Raw genomic sequence first — 12,483 nt, 5'->3', positions numbered from 1 at the left:
TCTCAAATCGATCCATCCACCCTTTTTGTATCCTGTTCATTGATTATTTCTCAAAACTGTAGAGTACAAAACCAACTACTTAACATAATGACCATGGCATCCCTTGAAGAATTCCTTCTCTCTGCAGCTGCTTGCCAAAGCGGTTAGTGTTTAGATGTTCTTTTCCTAGCAGTGACTGAACACATTTCCTGTACTTTCACAGGTAGTAAAATTAGTCTGTGATACAACCACCCAAATCCAGTTTCTGCATTTATTCATTGTTTTTTCTGTCCTCAATCAAAAAACCTCATATTTGTAGTTCTTACTCATACTCCTTGTAGATTTTACATGGGGTTTTTTTCAGTAGTCATGTTGTCTTCTAAAACAGGAATCTGTTTCTAGTCTTATTCTGTTAGATATTTTTGTAAAAATGTAAAATGTGCTTACAGCAGATCATCTTCTTTGGAGTAAATCGAAGCTGACCAACTTTTAAAAAACAACCTTAAATAATTTTGCTTTGATTACTATGTATTATTTTCTTAACTTTATCATCTGAAGCAGTGGCATCTGCTGTATGATTTTTGTCATGTTGTTTTTTAGCTGGTTTTAGGGTTGTAGTTACATTTACAGAGCCAAGGCCCCATTCAGCTCATGAGTGCTCCCTTACCTTGGTGGTACCCTGGCTCCCATTCCCACTGAGCTGGACAGTCACCGTGAGCTGGGACGACTGTGTTGAGATCTGCAGGAAAGAAGCTCATCTATGCTAACTAGTTTTTCTCTAATTTTCAGATTTCAAGGGTCTAAAAATACCCTTCCACTTCTGAATTACTTTTACTGATATTTAATAGGATGAGGAGATGGTTCTGTGATGAGTGACAGTGCGTGAGAACTTGTCTGTGTCAGTCAGGAGTTAGATGTGCCATTAACAGTCTGGTGTGAGCTGGTGGTCTGATTTGCAGGAGCTGAGTGTCTGGGACAGTCCAAGAAGGAAAACATTATGACTGTTGCTGCATCATCATTGAAATGGTGCATTTTTCTCTGCCATACTGCAAATGAATTTCCTAGGATTAAATACTTAAAGGTAATGAGAATAGTGAGTGTTTGCAATAATTAAAACCAGGCAAATTGAAGCCTTTCCCAATAAGCATCCCACATGACTTTGTAATTGAAAAAAATTACAGTGCAAGATGTCTCACAAACAGGTAAGGTAGAAAAAAAATAACACTTGCAAGGCCAAGCCTGGTATCTCCCCCTCTTTTTTACCTCCCGATGAGTTTGGCTGAAATACTGCAATAATCAACAGCTCGTTAGTCAGATGTTTTCAATTATAGCTTTCTGTGTTTCATCTGTTCTTTTTATGTGGGGTGGGTAGTTGGTGTGCTCAGTATTACAGACTGTCTGGATGTATGTGCTTCCACCAGCTAGGGAAAAAAAAAGCATTAAAATGCAAGTGATCGTACTCCAGACCTTGCAGAGCACTCCAAGAAGCACAGTGGGCATTCATGCAATACCTCTCATTCAGGTTGTTCCAAGCAAGTTAGATTTTTACAAATGATGTATAAATGAATAGTTGATTGTACCTCAACCTCTGAAGTAACCCTATTAAAATGACTCTACGCAGCAATTCAGGATTGGAAGAACAATGCGTACAAGATTTATAGATAAGTAAAAATTAAGCTGCTGTTCCAGCTAGTCCTGCCCTTATGTGCTGTGTGACCTGCTGTAGAAATCATTTCATTCTAAGACTTTTTATGGTTCCAGTAGTCTCATACAGACCAAAGAAAATGAATTACAAAAGTAACACGAAAATGAGAAGTTTCTTTTCTCCGCTCTTGCTTCATCTCTTCGTATCAAAATTACAGTGAAGGAAATCTCAAAGTATTTTATGAAAGGAAGAGCATTGAAAGGAGAGGTATGTGCTTTTAAAGGTGATTTTTTAAAAAAATAATGAACCATCTGCAGCTAATAAAAAGTGATAAAATAGTGAGAAGACATCTAGAAGATTGTGCATGGCTGTAGCTTCTAGCTATTTCACCTTCTTAAATTTGTCTGTTAAATTAAGATGTCCACTATCAGATGTAAAGTACTTTCGTGTCAATCACAACCACGTCCAGAAGGACTGAAAAAGACCACATCAGATCCAGTTTGGCTTAGCTAGTTTATACTGTCACTTGGGTTTTGTTAGAATCTGCAGACTTGCAACCAATTTAAAATTGAATACCATGAATGTAAAAAAAAAATCTGATGAAGAGGGATGTTTAGAAGGAGAAGTAAACAAACATGCAGGCTGAATATTTCCTTAATGTTTTGCCATGAGAGCATGAGAGACCCAAGGAAGCTGGATTCAGATCACTTGAACTGTGGGAGAGGTCAGAAAAAGAGGAATGAAGTGGCCATATTGTTGTCCCCAGGCTTTTCCTTAGCACGTACAGTTCCTTCTCTTTGTATTTTGTATAAAATCCCGTTTGCACAGAATATGGCGTTGAAGTAGGAATCATGATTTGGGTCTGTCCCTCCCTTTTCCTCAGAAGTCAATCTGATTTTGAACCGTAGGGAGAAACAGCAAGTTCAGCAAAGCGATAGGTACCGGTCAGTGAGGGCATAGGGTTGTCTCCAGTAAATTCTTGTAACACAAGTGGTCGTGTTGGGTACAGAAATCACGGTGTCATAGAAAATTGTGGGTTAGAAGGGAGGGTGACAGAGCACTGGAATAGGCTGCCCATGGAGGTGGTGGAGTCTCCTTCTCTGGAGATATTCAAGACTCATCTGGACCTATTTGTGCAATATGAGCTAGGGAGCTGCTTTGGCAGGGGGGTTGGTCCCGATGATCTCTCGAGGTCCCTTCCAACCCCTACGATTCTGTGATTCTGTGACCTGTCAGCCTTGCTCTTCAGCATTATCAACTGGTCCTTCTATCTTGGTGTCATCTGCAAACTTGATAAGCATGTGTTCTGTCCTCTTGACCTGGTTGCTGATTTAATACTCAATAGGTCCATAGGCATTATCAAAATACTAATCAGTAACAATTTTATGTCTTCAAATATCACACTGTGGTTATTGTAGAAAATCACCATGAAATATCTGAATTCATCTCACGTTTTCAGAACTAAGAATTCTATTTGGAAACACATGTTGACCCAGTCCCCTCCAAAATTATATTCAATTTGTCCAGGAATAATTTTGCTTATCTCTTATTTCTCTACTGAATAAAAGTTTTGCATCATGGACAAAGAAGTAACTTTATTTTTCATAACCTGTTCCTGCTAAACTGGAGGTATTAATGGTCTCACTTCAAGCATGGAATTGGATTAAGCTATTTTGGGAAAAGGAATTGTTGTTCTGAAATCAAGCATTTTACAGAGGGAGTTAATCAGGTTTGACTGTTTGATGTTCGACTTAGAGTGTCTTTTCATCCCTGACCATTTCGGTGGGAGGAATAGCCCTTGGATTTTAGTTGCATATGAGCCATTCAGCATTGCTGCAGGTACCTAGCAAGGTCTGTCCTAGGAGGCAGTGGGTGCCTCTGATCTTCTTCTCCAGGGACTGACTTCATCTAAAGCATTTCTGACTCCTCTTATCTAATACTGTGTTATCCTCTAGAAATATTCTGCCATATTAACCGAGCAGATGGTCAACATCAGACCAGTTTAGATGACTGAGAGATACTTTTTAAGAAACATCCCTTTGGTTTTGTACACCCTGACTTAGTGTGCACAAAATGGTTAGCTTGAAGGCTCGGGGGTTTAAGCAAGATACCAGCTCTGTTTCTGTGCATGGGTCGCTATGGTGATACCATGCAAAATTTGGAATCCATTCTGAAACCCTAGAAATGAGCATGAATTTCACAGGAGAAGTATTTGCTAATGTTCAAATCATATAGTGATCTGAAACACTTTTGTGAAAAGTATGAGGATGTATTTGCATTAAAAACCATAATGTTGTTTTAATCTTAATTGGAATAAATGTATTTCTGGTTTAACGGCAATGAATTTGGTGAGAGCAGCTTGGCAATACAAACCAATGTATTTAAACATCAAACTTCCCATGAATTCTGTGTAATAATAGAAAAGGGATTTTGGAGAACACTGTTTTGAGTATCTTTGATGTAGTAATTGGAGTATATTCATTTCACATGACTGTCATTAAGGAAGACAGCCAAAATCCTGTCACTGAGTTTTGTAGGTGTGATTCCCATGTGTGGACATCCTCTTTAATCAGTGAAAGGGATTGCTGAAAGATAAACTATTGATAGTTTTGACTTTGGTCTCAACAAACGAAGGATAGAGAGAAGAAGGATGTGTTTCTTTGAAGGATGAGTCTGTCAATCCACTTGATTTCCTCATCCTGTACTGTTGCTAGGTGATGTGTGACAGAAAGGGTGTTTGAACCAGCTTTGAAATTCGTGTTGGGATTGTTAACAGTAAAGTTAATCCCATTGGCAAGAGTATTTTGTTTCTGAGGGTCACACTGCTGCACCGCGGCAGTTCCCAGCTCTGAAGAGGCAATAGAGAGTGTTAGTCCCTTTGCTAGGAGAGGTTTGAGGTGTGACACTTGCAGTGGGACAGTCTCCCCTCCAGAAGATAGACTTCTCCTGCAAACCGCTTGCACCTGCACCTCGTATACTCTCTGGCCAGAGAACAGGCTGTGCCCTGGGTAATTTACTACTCTGTGACACAGCTGGGAAAATGCCTTCCCTGGAGAGTGCTTCACTTCTTGCCTGGCTGGAGGTGCAGATGGAGTGGTTGCATGAGATGAGATCCTTAAGCTCTAGAAACAAAGTTAAGAAGCAACTCTCAAGCACTATCCTGGAGCCAAGAAGTTTTGCAGACCACAACCATGTGCTTTAGCTACCAGGGATGGTAAAAAATCCCTTCAACAAGATATTGGAAAGTAATTCCTAGTCTTATTTGGTCTTCTGTGCTGGGCAGCTTGGTTGGATCAATTCAGTGGAGCGAGGGCTTGAGAAGTCTGCTGAAGTCTGTAGCTAGCTACAGGGGTAAGTGGTCTGGTGTTTAAAAGCAACCTGGTATCTATTATTATTTATCCATGGCCCCCCTATTACAGCTACTTGCTCGGTGCTTGGAGGGCTAAGATTTGGTATTTTGAAATCTGGGTCAAATATATGCTATCTATGTATATCTATATACGTTTCAGTTGATAAACACTCTGATAAGGCATTCCTGGAGATATAGGTCTTTGTTCTATTTGCAGAAAATCTGTGGGAGTTTTGCCTTCAGCAGAGTCACAACGTAAGATCCTATTTTAGCAAGGTTCTTCATTTAATTTAAGCACAAATTTGAGTGTTTCCTGGAAAACTCTTTGCATATATAGCTATCTTGTTATACTCACACACCACACCACCACCACCCCCTGCCCCATCTTCTCTCTCCTGGAATACGTGAAGAGCTGGAAAATATAAATGCAGTTTTGGATGCTTGGAAACCATATACATGGTTCTGTCCTACCCTGTTTTGCAGAAACTTTTCCTTCATTAAACACAGTGTTTCAGAGTAAGGAGTACAGGCTATTTGTAGTACCAGGAACAGAAACCATGTGGAGGTTGCAAGTCAGGACTTAAGTATTTAATTTACATCTTGCAGACAATGTTTTGATGCATGAGAAAACTATTTCAGTCAATAGCTGTTTGGGGGGCAGGGGGAGCATATCACGTTCTGCGTGCACAGGAGTGAACGGTGTGCAGATGATGTTGTACATGCTGTAGGTAGCCTATACGTGTTGTTTAGTCTAAAATGATTCCTTTAGATTGTTTGCATTGTGAATTGAACCAGCAGTGTACCCTGGTGGCTAAGACAGCCAATGGGATCCTGGGGTGCATCAAGAGAAGTGTGGCCAGCATGTCAAAGGAGGTGATCCTTCCCCTCTACTCTGCCCTGGTCAGGCCCCACCTGGAGTATTGTGTCCACAGTTCTGGGCTCCCTGGTATGAAAAAGATAGGGATGTCGTGGAAAGAGTCTAGCAGAGGGCCCCAAAGATGATAAAAGGCCTGAAGCATCTTCCCTGTAAGGAAAGGCTGAGCGAGCTGGGACTGTTCAGCCTTGAGAAAAGAAGACTGAGAAGAGGATCTGATCAATGGTTATAAAGATCTGAAGTGTGGGACACAGGGGGAAACGGCCAGCCCCTTTTCAGTGGTCTGTGGGGACAGGACAAGGGGTAATGGCTGCAAGTTAGTGTATAGCAAGTTCTGCACCAATATGCTGAAGAACTTGTTTCCCAGGGAGGGTGACAGAGCCCTGGGACAGGCTGCCCAGGGAGGTTGTGGAGTCTCCATCTCAAGACCCGTCTGGACGCCTGTCTGTGCAATATGTCCTAGGGAGCCTGCTTTGGCAGGGGGGTTGGACTCAATGATCTCTGGAGGTCCCTTTCAACCCCTATGATTCTATGATTCTAATTAATGACTTGAAACACCCAAAAAGTTCCTACGGTACTTCAATTGCACAACAGTTCCAGCAACCCAGAAGTTCTGGCTGGGTCTCTAGGTTACTCATCCAATCTGGCTGTCTCATACCCATTAAGGCCCAAGGAAAATCTTTAGCATTGGACAGATTCTTTTCCTGTTTAATGTAGGTCTGGGATCAGAGGCGGGTGCTCTCAGCGATGGTGCTGCAGCTTTGAGAAGCATCAGTAACAAAATGGCGGCGTGTTACATCCCAGGCGAACCTTTGGCTAACCCGTGATGAGTTCAACTCTGTGTTTGAGTTGTACTGAACTGCACAGCAGCCTTTATAGATATGTGTGGCAATCTATAAAAAGTAGAGAATTTTCTCAGGCAGATGATGAGCTGCAAGTTTTCAGTAAAACAAAGTTGGGAGAGATGGGGATGGATTAGAAGACACCCAGCATTTACTGTAATGTGCAGAACACACAGTAGTTGGAATTCAAGTGATCAGAGCTGCATTTTAGTACCACCACCCACAGCCCCAGGCAGTCTTTGTGGACATTGTCCAAAAGGCTGAATAACTTTATCAAGTTTACATTATGATTTTCAGTGAAAGGAAAATACAACAGGAGAATGTTTTGGAAATCTGATAGAAATCTATTTTTAGCCTTCTGTCTAAGGATTCTGGTTTCTAACAAAACATCATTATTCAGCGTTTATTTGTGAATGTTGTAGGAATTCCATAAGCTTTTTTTTCCCCTCCCATGTTTCTAGCTATTTTTTTTCTATTTTCTATTTCTGTTTCAGATGGATTTAAGGTATGTTTTCTTTTGATAGCTTTGTCAAGACAGCAGAACCAAACAAGGAGGAGGGCTTTTTACCAAACGAGCATAGTCCTCTGGCCAACTCTTGCCTCAATTTGATACGGTTAATCTTATTTTTAATGGATTCTTAAACTGTTTGTGCTGCCAGTACCACCCTTGTCACTGTTTGCCTGCTCACAATTTGCTGGTCCTACCAGGAATGTGTCAGCCATTTAACCACATAGGTGTCCCATCAGAAGCACTGGTTTCTGGGCCTGGTTTCAGGGCAAGTCTTGAGTCTAGCTCCTGCTAGTCTTCAGTGGCAAGGAAAACTTAGAGCTTTTAAGTAAAGAGGTGAAAGGATGCTGCTTTGCCAGAAAACATCAGACTTAAGTTATTGTGCTACAAAGGGAACTTTGAGTTATGTGGACACTCAACAGCCTGCTATTTATTGAGCATCTCACGGGCATGTTCCTTGACACGGTAGAGCTTCAGTAGCTCAGGTGTTTAAAAAATTACTATTATCAATATTCAATAAGTATAATTCTTTTGAATGTCTCTGGGCAACCAATGAGTTAATAATAAGGCCCCAATCTAGCAAAGAGCTTATGCAGAAAACCAATCTGGCCACTTGTGAACCAAACACAGGTTCAAACAACAGCAAACTTTCAGTCCAGTTCCTCAAAATGGAATTCTCAAAATCAAAATAATCCGATTTACATAAAAGAGGCTAAATTTGGTCTCACTGCTTAGCTTTTTTCCATGTGCTTTCCTATCATCTCCACAGGAAAACTTGCTGACATTTTAAAAAGGGCTTTGATTCATACAACTTCAGTAGGCTTCAAGATTTTGATGAAGGATATTTTGCTTATCTCCTTAGTAGTTTGCAGCTATGTGTAGGAATAAGGAAGCAGAGCTGTTCATGAGGAATGGGAAGAGCTGACAGTGTGCTTTGGTATTTAAACTTCAGATCTAAGACCAGAGAAATTGCTTAGATCATCAGTTAAGGGCTAAGTACCACTGCCAAGTGGAGATGCAGCTGTCATCCTTAAAGGGCAAATGCACCCATAGCAGGGGTCAAAAAGGGTGTGAATTCTTTTAGTATTAAAATTATTATCTTCCACTGAGCTTATATCTGTTTTAAGTCTATGGAGTATGTTGCAGGTTACACTGAGGTAGCCCAGGATATGCAACGTGCTCCCTGTGTTGACAGGTGCTGGATGGTGTCTTGCTGCAAATGACTTTGTGTTTCAGAGTTTGTTAGATGAGTCTTACACAGAACAGAAGAATTCAGTGTTGTACTCGCCCAAACACAGCAACCCAAAGAGGATGGTCTAATTTCATGGCTTTAAAACCTGGAGAAAAATCCTGTGATTTGGAGGACACTCACACGGTCTGACTGGCCACTTACTCTGTACTACAACCTTACTCAGCCAGTCCCAGATAACTTATCTTTTGATGAATTTGCTTTAGAAAAACCTCCCATTTCATATGTGTTTCTTTTTTTTTTTTTTTCTGTGATGCATGGCTAATGCATATCTTAGGCTAACTGGTGTATGATCCATCACAGAGACATCCTATAGCTGACTAGAAATATGAAGGAAGAAGGTTATCTCTTTTCTTCTTTTGTTGATACAATTGCATTTCATCACCCAGAGTGCAACTGTGAGCAAGAGGATCAGCCAGAGCAAGGACACAAGGAACGATAAATACGTGAAAGAGAATAAAACTAGATGGACGGTCCTGTTTGGTTTGAGTTCAGAAACAACGATGCTCTTCCCAGACAGCCCCTTTAGCAGAAGCATTTATCAGTCTGATTTTGGGTTTGAAATGGTAGACAATAAAAAGCGAGGGAGTTCTCATCTCCTGGAGAAATTGAACAGCACTTTGTAACATTCAGCCTATAAATAAAAGGGAAAGTAACCTACAGCTAACTAGCATCTTTAGGGCGTTTCTCTAGCTTTTCTCCTAGATGGAAATTAACGCAATTTCTGTGTCTTTCTCCTTCAAATCCCCATCTCTGGAACGCAACTACTATTTTTATATCCCTCTTCTGTTTTTCTGTTATGTGAAAGCCTGTCATTAACTTGTTTACTCAAGAAATCTTCTTTGTGTCGGCGCAAGATCATATTCTTTCTCTGCAGAGCCTTCAAATAGGATTATTCTGTCTGTTTTCCTGGCACACTTGCCATCAAACCCAGTATTTAATGAGGCTCAGCATTTTATGATAGACAGCATGGTAATGTCTTTCCAGTTTAAACATCATGCTTCAAAATGCTCTCCTAAACCATGTGAAGTATTTGGTGAATACATGCGTAACTCCCTGGCCTACAAGCAGATGTGGTACCATTCAGGAGATACCCTTTAGCCTGAGGTCTTGTTGATACAGGATTTCATCTGAGATCCATGGAAAACGGTGCTTTTCATCTTCTTATCATCCTGTTACACTAAATTTAATTTGTATCGGTCGGCAGAGATTTAGATGCTTATTCAAAAGTTATTAAATACCACCATAAAAATACTAAACACATGGAGTGTGTGGGGGAAGAGGTTTATGTGATAGTGAAATGTAAAGTGCACGGTGTATTTGTGTCAGGTTTGAAATCATTTGATCTCCATGCAGAATCTCTCATCCCACACTGACAGTATTTGCTGGCCATTTTTTAGTATTTGTGGCAGGCTGAAAAAACCCCCGGCCTTTTAGGAAACCTGAGCTTTCCAATTATACTGGCCCTATTCAAAGAATTGAATTTAGTCACGAAGGGCTTCTTTTCATCCATCTATCTATCTATCTATCTATCTATCTATCTATCTATCTATCTATCTATCTATCTATCTATCCCTTTTTAAACTTAAAGCCAAGGACCAAGCAGTTTTTCTTGGTTTAAAAAACACCAAGTGGGTTTCATGGCAATGCTGGAGCCTAATAGAAATTAGTAGAGTTACGAAATAACGTGGATTTTTCTTCTCACATGCTCAAGCTACCAATGAAGCTAAGTTTCAGGCTATTATTAACTGATAAAAATAATTGAATATGTCTTTCCCTCACAGAAATATTATGAAATCATTTCTTTACTGGATATAAACCTGAAAAAACTAAAAACTAAACCTAAATTGTGTCTCACTCTTTTAGTAATACATGGCTTTTTGGACATGAAGGAGAAAGAGGAAGGTGTAATCATTAACCATTATTCATTTCATAGTGTTTAAGACAGTAATTCCAGTCTTCTCAATTCCTTAGGCAGAACAAGTTCTCATTTTGAGCTTTATCTAAAATCCATTGAAATCATAGAGAATCTCTATGCTGAGGCCAGGAGCCTTTGGACAGGTTATGTTGGCAAGGGAAACAGTTTACCTATACTTAACTTCTGAAGAAAAATAACTGACAGTGGGAAGGTGCAGTCATCAACCAAGCAGCTGAGTCTGTATCATAGTGATACAGCACTCAAAGGCTCTGAAGGATTCTCGGGAGTTATTTTCTGTTTGTTCTGGGTTAATAACTTTAAATATTTTAATGAATAATTAACCAAATCAGAATGTAGTGTCATTATACCGAAAGAACCCAAGTTTACAAAACTGAAGCATTGCAAAAATATTAATCTATTTTTCTTTAAGTATTTTTAACCATTTTTTAACTTGTTTGCTTACAGGATCCAAAACTGCGTGAACTGTTGGATGCTGGGAACATAGGAGGTCGACTGGAAAATCGAATGATAACAGTTGTCTACGGTCCAGACCTGGTCAATATATCGTACTTGAACTTGGTGGCGTTCCAAGAGGACATAGCAAAGGTAATACACGTTCATCCATGTCATATAAAATTACCCTTCGTTGAGTATTGTTTTGAGATACCAATAAATGAGATAAAAGTAGAGATTGCAGTAAAATGAACCTCAATGTTATAATAGTGTTGGGCCACACAGTGCCCAAGAAAAGCTGTCTGATTATTGTCTTCCAGGGAGTTTATAAAGCAAAGTTTATGCCCCCAATATATGTGTTTACCTTCAGAATGTTGCTGGTAAAGCCCGAATAAGCACGGTGAAAATAATTGTACACACAAATTTTCATTCAGCTATAAGTGGGATGCTGTGACTCTCCAAAAACATACCAACCATCAGTAGTTATCACCCTTTTATGCTTGTTCGAAGTGTTATTAGAATTACGGGTCATCAAGGTTTGTACATAGTTGGCTCTTTAAGGTTGGCCTATATCAGAGTAGTGGGAATCTATTGCTACCTTGTATGCTTAGGTATGTCAGCAATTGGACACCTGATTTATATGACTGTTTCTGCTCAGAGGTTAACTTGAAGCACTGCATTTTGTCTGCTGGTAGCCCTTAGTAAGAGTTGCAAAGTTTCCATCACCACCTTAGTGTTGTTTCTCTGCAGGTACACAGTCCCTTGGTTTCTGTCCAACACGCCACATAGAACAGTTGTCTGACAGTCTTGACTGAATTTAGTGCATGTTTGGGTGTTTTTTCCTTCTTCCACCTTCTGTATGACTCAGTTGTGTTCAAGTGAAGTGGAGCTCTTTGATTTCTCTCTCCCAAATTGACATTCAGAAACTACTCCTCTTTCTACTTCCATTCATGTAGACAGACTGATGACAGCTTCCAGATAACCACACACGCAACATGACTTGCATCCTCAAGTCCACTAGACTGCACTGAAAAGATATTACAGTTATTTATAAATGTATAGAAATTAAAGGTAGTAAAGGTTTTTTTGTCACCTCACAAGCAGCAAGGATGGTTCTGACCAGGTGAAAAAAGGACATAGGATGAATGTCTTAAGCTAGAGGGGTATCTCTTTAGGTGACAGATCTCAGTTTCTGCTAATCTTAATTAGCTGATTGGTCAACTTGGCATAAACATGATTTCCATTCTTTCTTTGATATGAAAGATTAGAAACAAAATGAGTTTGTGGTGAGCCACAGACTGCTGAGTGGAAAGTGCTGTCTGCAAACTTGCAAATACATAGCTATAGTCTACAGGGGTGGCAAAGAAATCCCAGCACTGCAAAAATGAATGGAATTGAAACAAATCTTCAGGAAAAAAAACAACTGTTAAGCATAGGATGGGAAATCAAAAGGTATGCTAAAGCTTTAGCAGCAAAAATTGTTAGCCCTTACCAAGGAAGGGTGGAAAATCAACTAGGTCGGAAGCATATGTCCTTATCTATCACTTTCCTGTCTAACCAGCAAGCAGTGACCCATCATCTATTTGCTAAAATAGTGCAGGAGTGGATTTTTTAGAACCCTTTTCTGTTTGGTAATGGAACCTTAAAATAAAGTAGATGAAAACTG

General features: G+C 40.0%; 1 protein-coding gene across 1 annotated transcript in view; it reads left to right on the top strand.

The window, feature by feature from the left end:
• PLCB1 (phospholipase C beta 1) overlaps positions 1-12,483 on the top strand; it is a 397,722-nt gene that overhangs the window by 225,947 nt on the left and 159,292 nt on the right. The window contains exon 4 of the mRNA XM_084261625.1: positions 10,830-10,970. Within this exon, the coding sequence (XP_084117751.1) occupies positions 10,830-10,970 (141 nt within the window). The remainder of the gene's footprint in view (positions 1-10,829; positions 10,971-12,483) is intronic.

The sequence above is a fragment of the Gallinula chloropus genome (genome assembly GCF_964237585.1).
Source record: "Gallinula chloropus genome assembly, chromosome: 3".
NCBI lineage: Eukaryota > Metazoa > Chordata > Aves > Gruiformes > Rallidae > Gallinula > Gallinula chloropus.
The sequence above is the reverse complement of the archived record's forward strand: the minus strand, read 5'-3'. Positions and strand labels throughout refer to the sequence as shown.